Here is a 24,709-nt window from a genome sequence, read left to right as displayed (position 1 = left end):
TGTAAATGACATCGCCAAAGTCGAGGATTGGTAGGATGGTCAGTTTTACAAGGGTATGTTTGGCAGCATGAGTGAAGGATGCTTTGTTGCGAAATAGGAAGCCAATTCTAGATTTAACTTTGGATTGGAGATGTTTGATATGGGTCTGGAAGGAGAGTTTACAATCTAACCAGACACCTAAGTATTTGTAGTTGTCCACGTATTCTAAGTCAGAGCCGTCCAGAGTAGTGATGTTGGACAGGCGGGTAGGTGCAGGCAGCGATCGGTTGAAGAGCATGCATTTAGTTTTACTTGCATTCAAGAGCAATTGGAGGCCACGGAAGGAGAGTTGTATGGCATTGAAGCTTGCCTGGAGGGTTGTTAACACAGTGTCCAGAGAAGGGCCGGAAGTATACAGAATGGTGTCGTCTGCGTAGAGGTGGATCAGGGACTCACCAGCAGCAAGAGCGACCTCATTGATGTATACAGAGAAGAGAGTCGGTCCAAGAATTGAACCCTGTGGCACCCCCATAGAGACTGCCAGAGGTCCGGACAGCAGACCCTCCGATTTGACACACTGAACTCTATCAGAGAAGTAGTTGGTGAACCAGGCGAGGCAATCATTTGAGAAACCAAGGCTGTCGAGTCTGCCGATGAGGATATGGTGATTGACAGAGTCGAAAGCCTTGGCCAGATCAATGAATACGGCTGCACAGTAATGTTTCTTATCGATGGCGGTTAAGATATCTGTACACCAGAGGAACCCATCCAACTTGAAGGAGCTGGAGCAGTTTTGCCTTGAAGAATGGGCAAAAATCCCAGTGACTAGATTTGCCAAGCTTATAGAGGCATACCCCAAGAGACTTGCAGCTGTAATTTCTGCAAAAGGTGGCTCTACAAAGTTCAGACTTTTTGTTTTATTTCTTGTTTGTTTCTTTGCATCTTCAAAGTGGTAGGCATGTTGTGTAAATCGAATGCTCCAACACACCCCCAAAAATCAATTTTAATTCCAGGTTGTAAGGCAACAAAATAGGAAAAATGCCAAGGGGGTGAATACTTCCGTAAGCCACTGTATGTTTACACTGGGGATGGAGGGATGGATTCCACAGTGAACCAAATCTCAGCTCTTATTATTTGTTCATTTATTTGGCAGGGTAAGATGACCTTGATGAAAGCGGAAGGAAATCCCATTTCAAAGTTGGCAGATGGAAAACAACAGACTATTGATCGTACATGAGACCATAGAGCCCAATGTGTGTGTTGAAGGCAATGGAAGTCTGTCGGTCCCCACTGCTTTTATTTTCCTGCTTGTCAAAAATATGTTGAGTGAACAAAAGACTAGTTTGTTCTCACTCACATTAATGAAGACCACCTGCCAGTTAATAAGAGGACGTTATCGTGACACGGAACATTGGCTTTCCTCAAGATCGTCTGAATGATTATGAAACACTAGAATTATTCAAATTACTTCTGGGTGAACAAATTTTCACATTTGCACCTAACTGTAGGCCCATGCCAACACTTCAGAATGTTCTGAATAATTTATAGAAATCTATTCTGGCTATCTCTCTACCCAGTTTCATTTAGATGTTGAGCATGAATGACTGTACAGAACGTGTTATTTATCATGTGTTTTCCTCACATTCTACTGAGACCGCTTCTGCCTCCAAAGAACTTAATAGCTCAGGAAAAATGTGCATACAAATTAAAGAGGTTAAACCTCTTTGTATTACAGAGAAAACAACATTTTACATTTAAATCGATTGAATGATTGGCAGAAGGAAGCAGTTTCCTTTGTTAAAAGCATTTTTCTGAATGCTTAGTCCCCTCTTGTACTCCCTGTTCACCCACAACTGTGTGGCCGCACACGACTCCAACACCATCCATAAGTTTGCTGATGACCAGATGGTGGCAGGGTCTACAGTCAATCACGGATTACAAAAAGAAAACCAGCCCCGCCACGGACCAGGATGTCTTGCTCCCAGGCAGACTAAATAACTTTTTTGCCCGCTTTGAAGACAATACAGTGCCACTGACATGGCCTGCTACCAAAACATGCAGACTCTCCTTCACTGCAGCCAACATGAGTATGTCACGCCCTGGTCTTAATATTTTGTGTTTTCTTTATTATTTTGGTCAGGCCAGGGTGTGACATGGGTTTATTATGTGGTGGTTTTTGTCTTGTTTTTTTTGTAGGTATTGGGATTGTGAATTAGTAGGGTTTTCTAGAAAAGTCTATGGTTGCCTGAAGTGGTTCTCAATCAGAGGTAGGTGTTTATCGTTGTCTCTGATTGGGAACCATATTTAGGCAGCCATATTCTTTGAGTGTTTCGTGGGTGATTGTTCCTGTCTCTGTGTTAGTTTGCACCAGATAGGCTGTTTAGGTTTTCGTGTTACGTTTCTTGTTTTTGTATTGTTCGTTTTCATCTTTATTAAAGATGTATAAAAATGACCACGCTGCATTTTGGTCCGATCCTTGCTACACCTCCTCTTCAGAGGAGGAGATAGAAGAAAACCGTAACAGAATCACCCACCACAACAGGACCAAGCGGCGTGGTGACAGGCAGCGGCAGGAGGAGCAGCGATCACAGGACTTCTGGACTTGGGAGGAGATCCTGGATGGAGAGGGACCCTGGGCACAGGCTGGGGAATATCGCCGCCCCAAAGCAGAGCTGAAGGCAGCGAAAACAGAGAGGCGGCATTACGAGGAGCAGGAGAGGCAGCGATGTCAGGATTTTGGGACATGGGAGCAGAATCTGGACTACACTACTTGGGAAGAGATAGACAGGTGGTCGGTCGACCCAGGGAGAGTGCCGGAGCCCACCTGGGATTCGATGGAGCAGTGCGAGGAAGGTTACAGGAGAATGAGGTTGGCGAGACGAACACGGCGGCGTGGAAGGAAGCCCAGGAGTCAGCACCAAAAATGTCTTGGGGGGGGGGGGGCTCACAGGGAGTATGGCGACGCCAGGTAGGAGACCTGCGCCAACTTCCTGTGCTTACCGGGGGATTAGAGAGACCGGGCAGGCACCGTGTTATGCTGTGGAGCGCACAGTGTCTCCAGTGCGGGTGCATAGCCCGGTGCGGTACATACCAGCTCCTCGTATTGGCCGGGCTAGAGTGGGCATCGAGCCAGGTAAGGTTGGGCAGGCTCGGTGCTCAAGAGCTCCAGTGCGCCTGCACAGTCCGGTCTATCCAGTACCACCTCCACGCACCAGCCCTCCGGTGGCAGCTCCCCGCACCAGGCTTCCTGTGCGAGTCCTCGGCCCAGTACCACCAGTGCCAGCACCACGCATCAGGCCTACAGTACGCGTCGCCTGTCCAGTGCTGCCAGAGCCTTCCTCTCCAGCGCTGCCGGAGTCTCCCGCCTGTTTAGCGCTGCCAGAGCCTTCCTCCTCTCCAGCGCTGCCAGAGTCTCCCGCCTGTTTAGCGCTGCCAGAGCCTTCCTCCTCTCCAGCGCTGCCGGAGTCTCCCGCCTGTTTAACGCTGCCAGAGCCTTCTCTACAGCGCTGCTGGAGTCTCCTGCCTGTTCAGCACTGCCAGAGCTGCCAGTCTGCATGGAGCAGCCAGAGCTGCCAGTCTGCATAGAGCAGCCAGAGCTGCCAGTCTGCATGGAGCAGCCAGAGCTGCCAGTCTGCATGGAGCAGCCAGAGCTGCCAGTCTACATGGAGCAGCCGGAGCTGCCAGTCTGCATGGAGCAGCCAGAGCTGCCAGTCTGCATGGAGCAGCCAGAGCTGCCAGTCTGCATGGAGCAGCCAGAGCCGCCAGTCAGCCAGGATCTTCCAGATCCGCCAGTCAGCCAGGATCTTCCAGATCCGCCAGTCAGCCAGGATCCGCCAGTCAGCCAGGATCTGCCGGAACTGCCAGTCAGCCAGGATCTGCCGGAACCGCCAGTCAGCCAGGATCTGCCGGAACCGCCAGTCAGCCAGGATCTGCCGGAACCGCCAGTCAGCCAGGATCTGCCAGAACCACCAGCCAGCCAGGATCTGCCAGAGCCAACTACCTGCCTGAGCTTCCTCTCAGTACTGAGCTTCCTCTCAGTACTGAGCTACCCCTCAGTCCCGAGCTACCCCTCAGTCCCGAGCTACCCCTCAGTCCCGAGCTACCTCAGTCCCGAGCTGCCCCTCAGTCCCGAGCTGCCCCTCAGTCCAGTGGGATCCTTGGTGAGGGTTACTAGGCCAAGTTCGGCGGCGAGGGTCGCCAATCAAAGGACGCGATGCAGGTGGACTAAGACTTTGTTGGAGTAGGGTCCACGTCCCGCGCCGGAGCCGCCATCGTGGACAGACACCCACCCGGACCCTCCCCTATGGGTTTAGGTGTGCGGCCGGGAGTCCGCACCTTGGGGGGGCGGGGGGTTCTGTCATGCCCTGGTCTTAGTATTTTGTGTTTTCTTTATTATTTTGGTCAGGTCAGGGTGTGACATGGGTTTATTATGTGGTGTGTTTTGTCTTGGGTTTTTTGTAGGTATTGGGATTGTGAATTAGTAGGGTTTTCTAGAAAAGTCTATGGTTGCCTGAAGTGGTTCTCAATCAGAGGCAGGTGTTTATCGTTGTCTCTGATTGGGAACCATATTTAGGCAGCCATATTCTTTGAGTGTTTCGTGGGTGATTGTTCCTGTCTCTGTGTTAGTTTGCATCAGATAGGCTGTTTAGGTTTTCTTGTTACTTTTCTTGTTTTTGTATTGTTCGTTTTCATCTTTATTAAAGATGTATAAAAATTACCACGCTGCATTTTGGTCCGCCTCTCCTTCACCGCAAGAAAACCGTAACAGAGTAAAACATTTAAACGTGTTAACCCTCGCAAGGCTGCAGGCCCAGACAACATCCCCAGCCGCACCCTACGAGCATGCGCAAACCAGCTGGCTGGTGTGTTTACGGACATATTCAATCAATCCTTATCCCAGTCTGCTGTTCCCACATGCTTCAAGAGGGCCACCATTGTTCCTGTTCCCAAGAAAGCTAAGGTAACTGAGCTAAACGACTACCGCCCCATAGCACTCACGTACGTCATCATGAAGTGCTTTGAGAGACTAGTCAAGGACCATATCACCTCCACCCTACCTGACACCCTAGACCCACTCCAATTTGCTTACCGCCCAAATAGGTCCACAGACGATGCAATCTCAACCACACTGCACACTGCCCTAATCCATCTGGACAAGAGGAATACCTATGTGAGAATGCTGTTCATCGACTACAGCTCAGCATTTAACACCATAGTACCCTCCAAACTCGTCATCAAGCTCGAGACCCTGGGTCTCGACCCCGCCCTGTGCAACTGGGTACTGGACTTCCTGACAGGCCTCCCCCAGGTGGTGAGGGTAGGTAACAACATCTCCACCCCGCTGATCCTCAACACTGGGGCCCCACAAGGGTGCGTTCTGAGCCCTCTCCTGTACTCCCTGTTCACCCACGACTGCGTGGCCACACAGCCTCCAACTCAATCATCAAGTTTGTGGACGACACTACAGTGGTAGGCTTGATGACCAACAACGACGAGACGGCCTACAGGGAGGAGGTGAGGGCCCTCGGAGTGTGGTGTCAGGAAAATAACCTCAACGTCAACAAAACTAAGGAGATGATTGTGAACTTCAGGAAACAGCAGAGGGAGCACCCCCCTATCCACATCGATGGGACAGTAGTGGAGAGGGTAGTAAGTTTTAAGTTCCTCGGCGTACACATCACAGACAAAATGAATTGGTCCACCCACACAGACAGCATCGTGAAGAAGGCCCAGCAGCGCCTCTTCAACCTCAGGAGGCTGAAGAAATTTGGCTTGTCACCAAAAACACTCACAAACTTCTACAGATGCACAATCGAGAGCATCCTGCCGGGCTGTATCACCGCCTGGTATGGCAACTGCTCCGCCCACAACCGTAAGGCTCTCCAGAGGGTAGTGAGGTCTGCACAACGCATCTCCGGGGGCAAACTACCTGCCCTCCAGGACACCTACACCACCCGATGTCACAGGAAGGCCATAAAGATCATCAAGGACAACAACCACCCGAGCCACTGCCTGTTCACCCCGCTATCATCCAGAAGGCGAGGTCAGTACAGGTGCATCAAAGCTGGGACCGAGAGACTGAATAACAAGGCCATCAGACTGTTAAACAGCCACCACTAACATTGAGTGGCTGCTGCCAACACACTGACTCAACTCCAGCCACTTTAATAATGGGAATTGATGGAAATTGATGTCAAATATATCACTAGCCACTTTAAACAATGCTACTTAATAAAATGTTTACATACCCTACATTATTCATCTCATATGTATACGTATGTACTGTACTCTATCATCTACTGCATCTTTATGTAATACATGTATCACTAGCCACTTTAAACTATAGCACTTTGTTTACATACCCTACATTACTCATCTCATATGTATATACTGTACTCGATACCATCTACTGCATCTTCCCTATGTCGTTCTGTACCATCACTCATTCATATATCTTTATGTACATATTCTTTATCCCTTTACACTTGTGTGTATAAGGTAGTAGTTTTGGAATTGTTAGGTTAGATTACTCGTTGGTTATTACTGCATTGTCGGAACTAGAAGCACAAGCATTTCGCTACACTCGCATTAACATCTGCTAACCATGTGTATGTGACAAATACATTTGATTTGATTTGATTTGGTAGGCCTGATCACCAACGACGATGAGACAGCATATAGGGAGGAAGTCAGTTACCTGGTAGTGTGGTGCCAGGACAACAACCTCTCCCTCAACGTTATCAGGGCAAAGGAGTTGATCGTGGACTACAGGAAACGGAGATCAGAGCACGCCCCCATTCACATCAACGGGGCTGTAGTGGAGCGGGTCGAGAGCTTCAAGTTCCTCAGTGTCCACATAATTAAGAAATGAACATGGTCCACAATCACCAACACAGTCATGAAGACGGCATGACAACGCCTCTAACCCCTCAGGAGGCTGAAAAGATTTGGCATGGGCCCTCAGATCCTCAAAAAGGTGTACAGCTACACCATTGAGAACATATTGATTGGCTGCATCACCGCTTGGTATGGCAACTAACTGTTTGGCATCTGACCACGAGGCGCTAAAGAGGGTGGTGCAGACAGCCCAGTACATCACTAGGGCTGAGCTCCCTGCAATCCAGGACCTCTATACCAGGCGGTGTCAGATGAAGGCCGGAAAATTGTCAAAGACCCCAGCCACCCAAGCCGTAGACTGTTCACTCTGCTACAGCACGGCAAGCGGTACCGGAGCGCCAAGTCTGGAACCAAAAGGCTCCTGAACAGCTTCTACCCCCAAGCCATAAGACTGCTGAACATTTAATCAAATGGCCACCGGACTATTACATTGACCCTTTTTTGCACTGAATCTCTTACATTGAATCTATGCACACACTCACACACTCAGACATTATTACACTGACACTCCAACACATACTACATATGCTCACACCCACATGCACATTGATGCCACACACACTCACACACACTTTCACATGCTTCACATACACTGCTGCTACGCTGATTATTATTTATCCTGATTGCCTAGTCACTTTTACCCCTACCTACATGTACATATTACCTCAACTACTTCGTACCCCTGCACATTGACTTGGTACGGGTACTCCTTCTATAAAGCCTCATTATTTATTACGTTACTATTTCTTACTTTTTAACTGTGCAATGTTGGGAAAGGACTTGTAAGTAAGCATTTCATGGTAAAGTCTACACCTGTTGTATTTGGTGCATGTGACAAATAAAATTTGATTGGATTTACCTATGATATCTGTGCTCCTTTGTCAAAGCAGGGCGATGCTTCAACACAACAAAGGCAAAGCATTGTAACGAATGTCTCACAGTATCTTTTAACTTTATAGCAGAGGGATAAACCTCCCAAAAGTATCCCTAAATGTTTAAATGATGAAGTATTTGTAAGTTGAAACGTATCATTTCGGTCCTGCTGGCAGCTCTGACAATAAACCCATGCATATTTTGTCTGCTGTCCTGATTGGCTTTGGATCAGTTGTGTGCGTTTGGCCGCGTTCAGCTGTGGAGCTGTGCAGACAGGCATGATAAACCATCGACCTTTATTACATTCCTCTTCACCCGAGGTATGAGAGCTCTCGGGTAAGTCAGACTCAACAGGTTGTTATGGCGGCGTTCTTCTTCCTTCTATGCAGTTAAAGGAATAGGACAGAAACAAAAGTTCAAAGAAACACACATCAAGAAAAATGTCTGCCAAACCTTCACATTGAAAGAAAACCGCACTGTGGGAGACTTGGCAGCTGTCCATGATGTGAGGGAAGGCCACTTTTTCCAGAACATCTGATTTTATTTTGTCCTGCAGCAGAGCCAGAACCCTTGGGCCCAAATGACTTTCTAAACCTATATAAACTTCAGCATTTTCTGCTTCCCCGTAAAAAAATACCATTCTGGTGACTGAAACCCTAGCAAAATAAATACAAATGGATCTATCCAATATGCAGAAATCCTGCTCTTTATCTGCGGCTTGATCTCAGTCTAACAGCTAGGATTTTAATTTTTCATTGCCACACTTGAGCACCGTGTCTATCCACATTACTACTCAGCATAATTAAAAAAGTGGTTCAGTGTAACTTTCTCAAACCAAAAGGGAAAAATATAATGTGTGTGTGTGTGTGTGTGTGTGTGTGTGTGTGTGTGTGTGTGTGTGTGTGTGTGTGTGTGTGTGTGTGTGTGTGTGTGTGTGTGTGTGTGTGTGTGTGTGTGTGTGTGTGTGTCCACAAAAATTGTAAAGGGACAAAATATAAGGTTAAGGTTAGAATTAGTGTTAAGCTTAGAATTAGGGTTAGGTGCTAGGGTTAGGTTAAAGTTTAGGGTTAAGGTTAAGGTTAGGTTTTGGGGTTAGGGAAAATAGGATTTTGAATGGGACTGAATTGGGTTTCCCCACAAGTTTAGTAATACAATACTGTGTGTGTGTGTGTGTGTGTGTGTGTGTGTGTGTGTGTGTGTGTGTGTGTGTGTGTGTGTGTGTGTGTGTGTGTGTGTGTGTGTGTGTGTGTGTGTGTGTGCGTGCGTGCGTGTAGCGGAGCATTGTACAGAGAACAATGGTTTCACAGAGTGGGATACACTATTGGAAGCAAAACCATGACCTTTTGGCATTGAAGGTTACAGTCAAATCTTGAACACTGATAATAAGGACTAGAGCACAAAACCAGGAAACAGGGGTCATACTGTGGCAAATACTCCTTTTCCCAAAAGTCTGAGCATCCTCACCTTTGTTGCCTGGCTCCACGGCCCCACCACTGCCCCCCTTCTTATTTGGTTTGGTGGTTGTCTCCTTCACAACGTTTTCCTCTTGGCTGGGCTTCTCTGTTATCACTGGGTCCGGTACAACTGTGTTCGGGTCTGCAATTTGGACGAAGAACGTTAACAAAGTTAGATTCCAATGTGAATATTGTAAATGCTGTTGGTCCTTTTAGTATCATTTTCCAATAAAGATTTGACATGGGGCGTGGAATGGGAGCCATAGTAATCAGTTCCTTTGACCCCAATTTTATGTCCTAATTAAAGCCAATGAATATAAAGTCTGAGGCATGCATGACAGTGTCTGCTATAACCTGACAAATGAAGCTATGAAATGACATTAGTCGTTTTTTGCGGTAACACTTTACTTGACACATAGCCTCATAACACGTTATGACACGATCATAACCATGTCATAATATGTCATAACAGCTGACAACCTGTTATAATGTGGTCATAACACTGTCACGACACATATTTAGACCTATTGTGATACACAGTATATTGTGTTATTTTATGGCTGGTGACACAGGATGGTCAAAAAGTGACACAGGATGGTCATAATGTTTCTTGACAGTGTCATAAAGTGTATTCTCTTAGTCCAAGTAAAGTGACACAGGATGGTCATAATGATCTATGACAGTGTCATAAAGTGTATTTTCTTAGTCCAAGTAAAGTGACACAGGATGGTCATAATGATCTATGACAGTGTCATAAAGTGTATTTTCTTAGTCCAAGTAAAGTGACACAGGATGGTCATAATGATCTATGACAGTGTCATAAAGTGTATTTTCTTAGTCCAAGTAAAGTGACACAGGATGGTCATAATGATCTATGACAGTGTCATAAAGTGTATTTTCTTAGTCCAAGTAAAGTGACACAGGATGGTCATAATGATCTATGACAGTGTCATAAAGTGTATTTTCTTAGTCCAAGTAAAGTGACACAGGATGGTCATAATGATCTATGACAGTGTCATAAAGTGTATTTTCTTAGTCCAAGTAAAGTGACACAGGATGGTCATAATGATCTATGACAGTGTCATATTTTCTACAAGTTATTTAAAATATGATGGGAAAAAACATGACTGTAAAGAATTAATTACAAACAAAGGATTTTATAAACAAACTTTTGAACAAAAGGAAACTTCTTAGCAGGGAAAACAATTATCTGAATAAATAATTTGAATAAATGTAGGTCTCATAACCAGCCATAAAATAATGTAATATACTGTATGTCACCACATGTGTAAATATGGGTCATGACAGTGTTATGACCATATTATGACATGTTATGTCAGGTTATGTCAGCTGTTGTGACATATTATGACATGGTTATGAGTGGTGTCAAGTAAAGTGTTACCCTTTTTGCATTGTTCCCCTGAGTACCATCAATGTAGAAGCATAAGGGGAGTAGTCTGAATACACTGGCATTAAGGGAGATTTCATCCACTGGAAAATCATTGAAGTGTACATGGGAGGCTGTTGGTAGGAGTTAAAGGAGGATAGGCTCATTGTAATGGCTGGAATGGAATACATGGAACAGAGTCAATACAATAAATAGAACAAAGTTTCTATATGCTTGATGTGTTTGATACCGTTCCATTTATTCCATTCTAGTCTTTTACAATCAGACTTTAAAATGTAATCTGGGAAACTATTTTTTTTACTAGATTGATAGTAAATGTACCAATTATATGACAAGGGAACAACAGTCCCAACTTTTTCATTGTCAATAATTCCATTTTGCCCATATTCTTGATGAAGAATGTTAAGCTCTCTGGCTTGAGACCACAAAAATCAACCAAATCTGTGAAATAGCACTGCTAATAACTATCTTGAAAAAACTGTGATTGAAAAAAAATAGTTTAAAGGTTCAATTATAAACAAATATAGGTTTATTATAATTTCTACACACTTTCTACCTGGTTTTAGTCGCTACCCATTCAAAACCTAATTTGGGTCGATACCCACCAGTTGAGAATCACTGATCGAAATGGCACCCTCAGTTTTCTCAGTTTGATTACAGTTAAAATAACTATTGTGCCAGAAGCATTGGTGGTGTGATGTCTGCTACTGCTGACTGCTGGTTCCTAATGTGCAGCACAACATATGGGGCTGTCAACAACAACTGAAGAATCTCCACCCCCAAAACAATATCACACATCTTAAAATGACAGCCTGTTTAAAAAATAAATGTCACATCCATAGCTATAAATATCAAAGTGGCCAATTCAGCAGTTTCAAACATCGACAGGCCTTGCTCTAGCTCATTATACTAACATTGTAAAAGCTTTGGTTAGAGATGAGAGAGAGGCCATCAAAGCCATCAGCCTCCATTTAAACTAACCAGCATTCGGTGCCACACCATCTAATTTCATGGGTTAATTGACATCTGATAATTACATAAAATTCAATGTTCACACACAAATCAATAAATTAAATCTCAGTGTGCAGTAATACAAGAGTGACTCAGTATGAGGAAGTGCATCAGCTGATTCTGACACAGTCTGTTGTTACATGGAAAAGTCTAAACGGGGTCCTTGGGACATCCCAACTCTGAAGTCATCCCATTGAAGTTGACATTACAAATGGTTAAGGTAAGGGTTAAAGTTAGGGTTAGGTAAGATATATGGTTAGGGTTAAGGTTAGGTTTAGGGTAGGGACGTCTCAAGGATTCCGGATAGCACTAACTGTCGTTACATATTCAGATATTAGTCATAATCTTCTCCAATCATTGACATTTTGGTTAACAAATGCATTTTGTTAGAGACAAAGTTCTCTCCATGAAAAAGATATGCATACCATTATTTTTTATTTTTACCAAGGGATTAGTACTGTGCTGTATATCATCTTCTAATAATATGTTGTTTTGTTCATTGTTTTGTGTGTTGCTTACAATCATACTTTAGTGACAGTTGTCCTGGATGAGTCAGTGTAATAAAAACAAAGGAGCGATACTATTTCCTCATTACTTCATTGTATGTGATTTGTTTCTCTGTGTCCACATTATTTGTGGCAATAGAGTTTCTATGACTCACTGGTTGAAAATAAGACACAATCCTTCAGCAAACACACAGCTGAATGTACTATGACCTAGGGTCAGTAACGTCATTGCTCCAAATCATAAATAAATAAACTGTTGCATTCCAACCGTAACAGCCTGCACAAGACAGCAATGTTAATGACATAGCCTATATAATCTTTTAACTGTTTCCTAGCTCCTATCATAGTGGTTACCGTGTATTAAACACAGCTTTACGCAAACAAGTCTTGAGAAAGACAAAAGGAATGTCAAACCAATGATGATAATTATTATCTCAAGTCAGCTATAAAAATAATCCCCAGCCTATGCCTTAACAGCCCATATGTGTAGAATCAGAGTCTTATCGGCGGACCCTCTCTTTGTGGTTTGTTTGTTTTGGATGTGACAGGGACTAGGGCAGGGTTTTAGACCGACCTTGACACTCCTAGCCTGACGCCAGATCCAGATGAGTGGGCCAATATACCAGTGAGGGGTTAAGGAGAGGGAGAGTGCACGTGATGATTGATGGTATCTATATGGGGACCCCCGTTTTTTTCTCCAATGGTCTCATCTGTTTTACACGGCTGATAGTGCATGCGGTATATGTCTTTATTCCTTCATCACATTGATTTCTGCTGAAATGGTTTGTGTTGGCATCGTAATACACTGTCAGTGTGGTAATGTATTGAGACAAATGCGTATACATGTTGCACAGTGTTATTTATAAAAGCTAGTGGGGGCATGCCATGGCAGATTAGACAGCCCACATCACATCAATGTAGAATGCCTGGGAACTCTTGCCCCACTTATCTCAATGCATTGACATTCTGTTAAGGAGCACTCGGAGGCTGCTGCCTCATTTGGATAACAATGTCAACACTTATTTGAGTTTGTGACACTGTGTGAGAGACAAGGTTTAAATATGTTAAAGAGAGTGACAGTGTGTGAGAAACCTGGACTCTTCAGGCAAAGCAATCTCATTCATGTTAGACCGACAGGCTGTCTAAGTAATAGGACAACAGGTAGCCTGTAACATGCTCTCTGAGAATGTCCTGAATATTTTCCACAGCTTTCATTTTCTCATTGTGTGAGTGAGTTCTTTTGGTATGTGTGAGAAAGTCTTCAATGTGTCTCTGTCTGTATTTGCACAAGAGCTTTTCTTTATTTTCATCTTTCCCTTCTCAAAAAAGAAAAGTAAAGAATGGAGTGAAATGTGATGTCTGAGGCCCTTATTTTATGAGAGATGAAGTCACTAGACGACTCCACACACTGTGAGTAGCAGAGCGGAGTAGCCCACTGTAAAAAACAATGTCTGGTTGTCTGGCTATATGAACAATAGTTAATTAAATGCTCCTCGTAATGACATTCCCCGTACAAAGCTTTCATTATCACTCATCCATAGTTATATCCTGCCTGGCTCTATTGTGACTGCCTTTTACTCTTTTTCTGGTGTTCCAGCCAGTCCACAGAGACGCTTACTTACCCTGGCCCACTTTCATGACGATCTTCATAGAGAGGGTGTTGCAGACCCCTCCTTCCCTGTTCTCCAGGCCCTCCAGGGTCCCATTGGAAGTGGCTGTGATGAGAGACAGGAAACAGCATTGGAACATAAATAATAATTACAGACACTCAGAATTAATGTACAGCTTGATTGTTCATTCATGAAGAGATCTCTATAAATCTCTATATATGGCTATATCACCGCACACTGATGGATGCAATTATTTAATAGATCATTCTAAAAACTAGACAATGGTTGCTGTCCATGCCTCAAAAGATATCATCTAACCACTTGTGCTGAGAAAACACTTTTTTAACCCCATAATGTAGATACAGGTATAAACCTGTTGATGCTTACAACAGGTTTTCATCTTTTAACTGCACACTGGTAATGTCCGCTTGGGTTGTAGTTTGAGCACCACATAAATACAAGGCTCTTTATACATTCTTCTTGTGTGCGCTGCGTATATCTGTACACGAGGAAGGAAATGGATGATGAAAATGGATGATGAAAAGCCCTTGAGTGGGCTCTCATCTTACTAAGACATGGCTGTGATAGTAATCTGATCCCAGGGGAATGTGGTGCTTTCAAAACACTGCTGAAATCATACATGTGGAGAGAGGAAGGTGTACACACTGCACAGTTCAACATTTTTATGTGTGGTAATCACATTTTTACCCACCTTCCCCCCCTGACTCTCTACCCCTCCTCTCCAAAGCTTAAAGAGGTTTTTGTTCTTTCCTTTTTGCTGAAGAAATGTACCAAACATTTGGCAAGGCAAGTTATGCCAGAAGCAATTATGGCGAGCTGCAAATGCCAGGGGCTTAGCTTTCTCTTTCGGCATGCCCTGTAATTAGAGACTGGGTGGCACAGTGGCCTGCAGCCCTTATCTCGGAGGGGCTTTCCTTCAAATCAATACCCACTGAGGGGAGCTGAGGAGGCCAGGGGAAAGGGGAAGCCAATAGGGTCTCTGTCTCCCTGTGTTGCTCCTGTCAGCTCTGCTTCCCAAGGACTTAAGTCACAGAAACGGGGCGCAATTGGAACTCTCTAGTCTAAGTTGGGACAGAAAAGACCAAGGAGTGTGAATATGGATCGGGTTCTGGATAATTCTCTCAGCCCATAGATACAAGGGGGCGGTTTCCATGCCAGTGAAAGCCGGTGCCCCGCCCTGCCCCGTTTGATTCTTTTCAGACCTGCTCCGTGGGTATTTTCACCTTCAGAAACCTCCGCTTTTTTCTCCATCTGCTCCATTCTCCTCCTCACAAGGCACTAAAGGAACGGCCACCTTATTAGCTGGTCCAGATTCCCCCCTCATTAAGAGTCATGAATGAGTTGCCATGTAGGAGAGTGTTTGACTAATAAGGTCCCTCTCCAGGAGAATCAAAGACCCTCTCAGTGGAGCCCAGTCACAATGGCGGTGGGCCGGTGAGAATGGGGCATGTGGCGCTGCTCCAGCAGAGGTATCCCACCACACCACTGGCTCAAATCACCAACTGCTCAACAACACAGAATGGGAGGCCTGTGAACCTGATTTCTCTCTTTCTTTCCCACATTTAGTTTTTCATTCTTCAAGGATGCAATTAGAAGACAGAGGACAAACCAAACTGGGTTCATTACAAACATTTTGGATTAGCAAATCATTCTTATGGCGTAGCCAGATAGAACAAAAGGAGAATGAGTTATTTTGTTTTACAGGCAAAGCTTAAAAGGAGCTTACATTGACGCCAATGTACTAATGAGACCCTGAATATATTGGCAGAAACATTATAATGGAAACTGATTCATTAAGGTATGGAGCTTGAGAGGTATAGTGAGAAGACAATCTCATTGACTATTGGCCCATGCAGGGATTAAACGTGGAACCTAGCCTTATCAATCTACAAGCCTTGACCTTAGCTGATTACATTACCTGCCTGTCTCCTTCACATTTCATGGTCTATCATGCAGGGTAATTTCTGTTACTCTCTTTCACTACTACTACCAATTGAGACCTCTCCATCAGCCGAGAGAGGCCCCAGCAAACTAATGTCGGCTTTAAATAAAAGTGACAGGCTAACCTTGAATGGTTTGATGGAGCAAGGGAAGAAAACCCCTAGACAATTCATTAGTCTTTTCTGATTGCATTGACCACGAAATAGACTCAGCTTGTTTCTCAGAAACCAACTGTTTCAGACATCCTATAGTTGTCCTGTATTCCACAAATAGAACTCTTCACTTGATAGGTCAACTTTTAAATAAGGTTCAGTGGGAATTCTGTCATCGAACATGTGGGATTGTCTTATTAGGTTTAGAGCACTCATGAAGTGGGAACGGATGTGTTAGAAACAGGAGCAATCAATAGCTTACAGCACTTAACCCGAAGAACAAATTGTGTTTTAGTTTACAGAATGGATCCTTAACACTCTGTTAGTGGAAGGTTGAAGCGGTGAGTGGAAGAGAGCTCTGCTGCCTTGAATGATGTCACAACTATTAAGATGCATAGGCCTGGGAGAGGTGCCAGGCTCCGACCGAGTCATCATGCACAGTGTGAGCTTGCCACCGTGCCCGCGAGAAGCAGGGCAGAGAGACAGACAAGACAACTCTATCCAACAAGGCCTCCAAATATGGCCCACTCTGCTGCCCATCAGAGGAACACTTTGTTAGATTCTAGGAAAGGAAATCACAGCATCACTGAGGAAGGATAAGGGAATTTATATAACATGCACTGCAGTTGTCTGCTATTGTTGCAAACACTGTATACTGTTGTTCACCATTGCAATGAGGAAACAATTAGTTGGTTCAAGGACAACCTTTGAACTGAGAAAACATAATTTAACACAGGATATGAAGCAGGGTGTGGTCATCAGCAGTCCTATCTCTTCCACATCTGCTGAAACTGACTTCTGTTTTCAAGTGAACTATGGGGTCACGTTTCACAACTTATGGGGCTCTGAGATGTTGGTAAGATATCTCTGTCTTGCAACAACACCGTTCTCTATGATTCACCTTCAGCAAAGCTACTGCTCTCGTGCAACGAAACAGAGTCTGGAAAAATAGTAATAAGGACAGTAATAAGGACAATACTCAAACTCGTCCATTTTGGGGGTACTAGGAAAATGTAGTTGTTTGTCCCTAACTGTATTGTAGTTACCAAAAACATATTGAGGACATCTTGAGATGAACAGATTAGTTTAGGGACTGGGGACACGTCTTGCCTGACAGCCTGTAGACAAAAAGATCCCTTCTTATCCAATAGATCAATGATTTAAGTTTATTAAAACACCTCTTCTCCGTTATCTGTAACATTACTAAACTACTGGTATTTTACTACCTCAAATGATCAGGACAAATGTTTATTTATATGCACAGAATGTGGATCAAATAGTCCATAGTCCAGATCTGAGAATTATTTTAATTCTACTATTATAGCTTGTTCAATTCCATTGAGTGAGCTAATACAAGAGTACAAAAAAAGACAGAAAAACCTTTGGTTAGTGAAACTGAAAATAGCATTTGTATGGTATCAGAATATAAATGTATGTTTACATGACTGAGATGGGACCCTTCGTTAATATATGGCGCTGAAGATAAAAATGAGTTAGGAAAGGGTGGGGTAAACTGAGCAATTTCTTTTAAATTCAGCATCACTCCGTCACAGGAAATATATCCCAAAATATCCAAATATATTTCAGGATGTTGTGTATCCCTTGAAATAATCAGATGTCTGTACTGAATGAAATATTACCACTACCTTTTAAAAACCATGTCTATCTTTATTTCCCGAACGCAGATGAACAGAATCTCATGAGCATAGTTAATTGTTGAATCAATTTCACTAATGAATTATCATTTACACAGTGTCACTGCTTCTTTTGTCTTAGTATGTCTCAATTTAGAAAAAAAATAAAATCCTTGACAATAATTATTACTCTCCTCTGACTGAGCAATTTTGCCCATTGTCACCTGCACCACTAAAGGGCGATCTGTCAATTTCTAGGGTTCTGTACTGTAGTTGTTTTTGTGTGTGTTTTTTTTGTTGAATTTTACCCCTTTTTCTCCCCAATTTCATGGTATCCAATTGTTGTACTGCTACTATCTTGTCTCATCGCTACAACTCCTGTACGGGCTCGGGAAAGACGAAGGTTGAAAGTAATGCGTCTTAACACAGCGCACATCCAACCCAGAAGCCAGCCGCACCAATGTGTCAGAGGATACACCGTGCACCTGGCAACCTTGGTTAGCGCGCACTGCGCCCGGCCTGCCACAGGAGTCGCTGGTGCGCGATGAGACAAGGACATCCCTACCGACCAAGCCCTCCCTAATCCGGACAACGCTAGGCCAATTGTGCGTCGCCCCACGGACCTCCCGGTCATGGCCGGTTACGACAGAGCCTGGGCGCGAACCCAGGGACTCTGATGGCACAGCTGGCGCTGCAGTACAGCGCCCTTAACCACTGCGCCACCCGGGAGGCCCTGTACTGTAGTTGTTGACTGTTTTTGTGATCGCCAGGTACTGTAGCTAGGAGTTCTCTGCTGTTAGCAACCAATGGCTAGCAGTTTCTTACTGGCGATAAAAACGGATGATCGCAATCATTTTTGTTGAGTCATTACTGAATTTATGTAACAAATCAAAAACATTAAACCTCGTAAGCAATTAATGGTAATTCACAGTAACTTCGTAACCAATTAATTTAGACACAGCGTTTATTTGAAAGAGATGTTTATTTGCTGAAATGTGTGCCGTTGCCCAGCTATTAAAAGTGACAGGCATCTATTTGAGACTGTGTTTAATTGTTTTACGGTATATTAGGCCACACAGGGGGCGGCAGCGTAGCCTAGTAGCCAGGGGTGGCAGCGTAGCGTGTTGAGTGTTGGACTAGTAACCGAAAGGTTGCAAGATCGAATCCCCGAGCTGACAAGGTACAAATCTGTCGTTCTGCCCCTGAACAATGCAGTTAACCCACTGTTCCTAGGCAGTCATTGAAAATAAGAATTTGTTCTTAACTGACTTGCCTAGTAAAATGAAAACAGCTACAAGGATGCACTTTCATGCTAGGTTTAGGACCTCATATTGAAGCTTATAGAGACCCCAACAATCTAAAAATTATCTACTTTGGTTTAGATAGAAGCATCATGAAACCTCTACCCCAACAACTCGGTGAAATCAACTTCCTCACCACTTTTTCCATGTGGTTTCTTCCTTCACAGACTCAATGAAATGATGACCTCTTCCCCACTCTCCCTACTGTATAGCTACCACAAGATAAGGACACAAATGATTTAAAAAATACCCTTCCGTTTGAATCATAGCATGGTTGTTTGGCTCCTTACCACTGGGGGAGGAAAGCAACTGGCATTAGCACATAATTAATTTGCCAAGAATATGCGCTATATGCTTTAGTGTGTTGCTCCGAGGTAGGCTTCTGTCATGACTGTAAAATAAATGGTGTGCCGTTCTAGGTTTTTTCCTTTAGCACCTCTAATTAACTCCAACATGTTTCCTCTTGAATTATGGTTTCTGTCTTCGCTCCGAGGACAAAAAGTCCCAGACAAGCATGCATCATCTAGCAGGCTATCATACAGTACTTGTATGCAACTGCAACAGCACGGATACTGTGCTGCTTGTTTAAACGTAAGCCAATCTGAAGGGAGACTTGTTTACTCATTGTAAGACTGTGGGTGAGGTTATGAAGCAAGACAGTTTGTTATAGGGTTGACATTCTCTGTGGTTTATCCTCATTTAGCCAACAAACAACATACGGAGATATCTCCAAGCTTAACTGTCATTTCAGTTTGTATGGATGTTCCTCTGAGTGCAGCCAATACCACATCAGCACATACACACCAATGCACATAATCTTTAGAAGCAAACACGATACATCCAAAAAATGGATCTTCTGTGTGTACATAGATCAAATAACAAAGACACCCTCCAAAAACAAAAAATCATGCAATCCATTTTGAATTCTCAATGTGCTCTGTAGCATGCTTCTATAAATGCACATGTACAAGGTCCTGTACAAGTGTTCACTCATGCATGCATGAATCAACATGTGGCATACAAGGTCCATATGTACTGTAATTATAAAACATTTGCAAAAATGTCAAACATTTCTCAATAAACAATGTTTTATTACATATTAATTTAGGGGTATTACAGAACTCTCCTGTATACAGGACCACATGCTAATAATGTTTAGGCCACAGCTTCTGTATTATTTCCTGTAGCTTACTGTAACTACTAGTGGCATCTTTGCCCCACACACCATCTGAGATGTTTGAGCTCTGCCCCATCTGACAGAAACACAGTTAATCTGTTCCAGTGGTGACAGGACCTTCACTGACCCACCGCTTTAAAACCTTGGGACAAACGGCCAGGAAAGGCATAGAGAAAACAATGCAAGCAGATAGGTGATAGACTTAGGGGATAGAATGGGTCGTTGTAAACTCAACTCCCAGATGAGCACTGACAACTGTGTTCCAAGGACTATGCCAGGCAGACACCCTGACAGAAACTGGAGTGGGATTCAGCATTCTGAGACACGGCTACTCTGACCCACATCATACAGACACACAGGGGACACTGGAAACATTGGCAGCTAGTTACTCTGTCCATATAGAAAAACATATGAAAGTCTGGAAAAGTAAGAAACTGGTATGTTATGCAGATTAGAATTATCATTATATGCTTGTGAAATGTTGAGGACATTTTGGGCTCACTCTATCTTTAGGGAGAAGCTTGGTTTTGGCCGTGTTTACGGTCAGTAAGATATTAAGATGCTAAAGATTTGGGTTAGGACTGGAAGCAGTTATTTTAGGGCTTCAATGGAGAGTGGCTAAGGCCTAAGGCTGTCCCATCAGATCAGGCACAGTTGACCAGCCTGCTGCCAAATTAAGCTGAGGGTCTGGAGGGGAGATTTCAGCGCTGTTGTGAGATTACAGCACACTCAGCTCCGCCAATGATATTAAGGACGACCTTTAAATCCCGGGTGCCAGCTGCACCATGGGAGCTGGGAGTCCCAGACCAGGAAGGGGGAGGGGGAGATCAGCTCCGCCGCTGCCACCGTCTCCCTGCCTCACATCAGAATGCGACCGCAGGCTCACTACTAGACATCAGAACCAAAGCAGGGCTTTGAAAGAAATTAAGGGAGAGACACATTTTTTATTTCTCCCGCTGAACCTGTCAGCAGGATCTGTGAGGGTCCCCATGGCTGCTAAGATGGCTGTAGGTGTATAGAGGGCGCCTGAGAGGGTGCCAGTGTTTGAACAGACATTTAATTGTGGGTTATGAGTTGTCTTTCAAGCACATCCGGGAGAGACATGTGCTCAATATTTCCACAACAAGGTTATGTATGGCTATAAACACTCCAGCAAGGTAGCAATAATGAAAAGCCCTCAGATGTGTCTTTTTTTCATTTTGACAGCAGTCAAGTGTAAATTGAAAAGTCAACATTTACTTCGGTTCCATGTGACTTCATTTATGTATTGGGTTGGTTGTCTGAGCTTGACAGGGACCAGGGAATGACTAGTTTTGCCCAAATCCCCAGTTTAACGGGCATAGCTGTAATTACACACAGAGCACAGATCAAAGCTGTAACCCATGTTTAAAGATGATGCACAGGCACTGTAATTGTTTACCGTTGGTGAGGCAGCGTTTTTCACAGAAATAGTGAGTTGGAGAGACCCCAAAAGACTTGTTCTGGGTAACTCTCTACCACTGTTCACTAAAACCCAAACTTGGGTGCTGCAGAGTGACAGAGGAGACGATGCCTCGAAGGCTCTTCCTGCAAGCTGTGATTATTTGATTTTGCTCAAAGGAAACTACAGAGATAATATACAAGCCTTCAAGAGACACCAGAAGGGATTCATTTGAAAACTACTGAAAACTAAAATTTGATACTGCTGAATACAGCTTTCAAAGTTCCTTTATTCTCAAGGTCATACTAAAATAGGGATTTTACAAGGTTTACAATGGTTGAGAGGGGATGTCATTTTTCATTCTTGTCCAAACTGATTCACGTAGAGTGGGATCAAATAGAATGGGATCAAAACAGTTTCAGATGTAATTAAAACAGAAATCGTGGCGTGAAAAGTAGAACGTAATGGCAACACATTTATTTAACCTATTATTTTCTGTGCACATATTTATCTTCATGCTGCATACTTCCAAACAAGATTAAATCCCTCAAATGAAAAATGAAACAAAAGATTTTCTTTAAGTAGGCAGAATTTAGGTATACACAAGAACCTTTGACTTCTCTAGGGACAAAGTTAGATCTTTCTTTCTTTTCTTTTCCTAAAGAAATCTTGGCGCAATGTAGGGATGGAAATTGCATATTACTTGAATGGTGTAGCCTCACATATCACTTTTCTTCCAGTAGAGAGAAGCCTGCCAGCATTCTAACACTGGAACTGAAGTGCTTTAGCGTCTATTCACTCCCTCTCCAATGCGCAGATGTGATATTTAGTGTACTGTGGGACTTTGTAGCTAATTTGATAGAGCATTGCTAGAGCACTGCGCTTGTAACGCCAGGGTTGTGAGTTTGATTCCCGGGACAACCCTTGGGACTACCACAGGCTAGAACACCTACAATATTTCATCACACACACACTCACAAACACATTTGTATTACTATCCTTATGGAGACCAAACGATTGAATCCCATAAAAAATCCTATTTTCCATAACCCCTAACCCTAACCTAAACCCTAGCCCCAAACCTAACCCTAATTCTAACCCCAGCCCTAAACCTAACCCCTAACCCTAAAATAGCCTTTTTCTTTGTGGGGACATGCAAAATGTCCCCACTTGTCCGAACTTTCCTTGTTTTACTATCCTTGTGAGGATTTCAGGGATATCCGTGTGAGTTAAATAACGGTTAAATAAATAAATAAAAATCTGGTCGCCACAAGTATAGTAAAACCCCCCCAAAACACACTGCTATCCACCGATATATGGGTTATTCAAACATTTGTGTCCTCACTCTTTTATTTATGCAAAAGTGATGGATGTTTAAATGAGAAAAATGGCATCTTAACTTGCTCCCTGTAAAGTCGCACTATCCATTCTGTACAGGATTGACAGCCCTGGGACTAAACAGCCCCCTTACAATCCGATAGATGTCAGGAGCATTTATGGATCAGTGCAAATGGTGCAATGAGATAGCAGTGGGACAAACCTTATCAGACCCTTATACACTGGACAAGATGGAGCTGCTCCCAAACTGGTATAAGCAATACATGGGGTAGAACTCAGGACATATTACATAGTTTGGTGGTGTGTATATGTACTTGGTTGTGCTTGTTGGGTGGGTGTGATAGATATGTTTTGCTTCTCTCACTGGGCTTCTCTACTTTTCTTGATATTTTCTATTTCTAATAAAACAAATGGTATTTTGAAGGACAAAGTACTTAACACACAAGAGACACTGTAAAAGCAGCTCAACGTGTATTCCCACAGCAGCCTGTACCAGGTCTCTGGACACAGAAGTACCACTTAATATTGATTGTCTAACTGTGTGGGTGGTATACAAGCCACTCCCAATCATACAGCCTGAGAAGCCAGGAAACCTGACATGGCTGGTTTTCCAGCACACAGAACACACAAGGAAATTCATGATGAAGCATATTTTCACAATTATCTCATAGTTATTCTTGTCTGAGTGACTCTGAGGTCTGAGTAAACATATCTCAAATATATCTTCTCCAAGGACACACTATCATCTACTCTTCAGGGATATCTAACACTTTGAATTACTGTTCCAAGACGAACTCCAGTATATTATGATAACGTCAACAGAAACTTCAACTTAAGACATTTTACTCATATCAATGATATACAAAACAAATCATGGCTCTTAGCACCATGTCGTTTAAAAAAAAATATTTCAGTAAAACTGTTTTCTAAACAACTCTGAGAAGTAGATTCATAGAATGAAAGGTGGAATGCCCACTGAGTGTTTGCTTACAGTTTTATCTCAGATGTAATGAGAAAGGAAGACAACATTAATATTTGTAAGGACCTGTGGAGAGGTGTTAGACATTTTCAAATTGAGAGCGACTAGCAATATCCATGTTAGCACATCTATTTGTTTTAGAGCATCAATAGAGAGTTTGCTGAGACATCAAAGACTGGGAGAAAGGCTAGTTAGGAGGATGTTTTGCTTCCACACTCTATTGTTGCTCATAACCAAAGACAAATGACAGTAGATTGAAGAAAACTAGGCACGCCCCAATGTGCAGCCCTGTCTATGATGGATCTGACAGCACCAGCACTGACCTTTTCATAGTGCCCTTCTGATTTCATCGATTGATGGTTAAAGTCAACAGTGACTTGTGAAACCCTAACACATGAAATACTTTCCACAACAACCGATCCTTTACCCAGGACTGAGATGGATGGTTTAAAAAGAGGAATTTCACATCCAGCTAGAAATCCCATTAGCAGCAACACTTTTCTCTGATTATGATTGCTCTCATTTATCTTAATGATATATAAGTGAACACAACTACTGCAGTCATTTTCAAATTTCAGATCGTAATGGACTATTATTCAAAATTACATTGTTCCAAAATAGTGAACTATAGCCTACCATTTATAATCGCGGTGCGTGTTCTAAGGCTTCTCCTAGCAATTTTATTTAAATGTTTTAAAAAATATATCCAGGATTTTTGGCCAGTTTGTTGGAACACTGCAAGCTTGATCTTACATGGTGAGCTTTCTGAAAGAACATTGACTTAATACCCTCTCTCCTCAGCTCCCTAAAAGCAGGAATTGGTGTTAAATTAGCCTTAGTTTCAGCTGCGTATGCACAGGGAGCAGGGGGCGCACTCATTACCCTACATAACATGCATCATCACTACGTCCCATCATGCCTCACTCTTTGGCCCCCAAAGGCCAAGGTGACTACCTTAGGGACATCGCTATGGCAACAGGTAGAGGATCTGATCCATGTGGAGGCGCA

The 24,709-nt window shown here is 43.4% G+C and overlaps 1 protein-coding gene across 1 annotated transcript in view; it reads right to left on the bottom strand.

Annotated features, from left to right (window-relative positions):
* The window catches only part of LOC109892586 (ephrin-B1-like), a 77,552-nt gene that overhangs the window by 7,641 nt on the left and 45,202 nt on the right, over positions 1-24,709 (bottom strand). The window contains exons 3-4 of the mRNA XM_020485231.2: positions 13,751-13,843; positions 9,214-9,345 (exon numbers count right to left, since the gene is read on the bottom strand). Coding sequence (XP_020340820.1) covers positions 9,214-9,345; positions 13,751-13,843 — 225 coding nt within the window. The remainder of the gene's footprint in view (positions 1-9,213; positions 9,346-13,750; positions 13,844-24,709) is intronic.

Source organism: Oncorhynchus kisutch, linkage group LG6 (genome assembly GCF_002021735.2).
Source record: "Oncorhynchus kisutch isolate 150728-3 linkage group LG6, Okis_V2, whole genome shotgun sequence".
Taxonomy (NCBI): domain Eukaryota; kingdom Metazoa; phylum Chordata; class Actinopteri; order Salmoniformes; family Salmonidae; genus Oncorhynchus; species Oncorhynchus kisutch.
The sequence above is the reverse complement of the archived record's forward strand: the minus strand, read 5'-3'. Positions and strand labels throughout refer to the sequence as shown.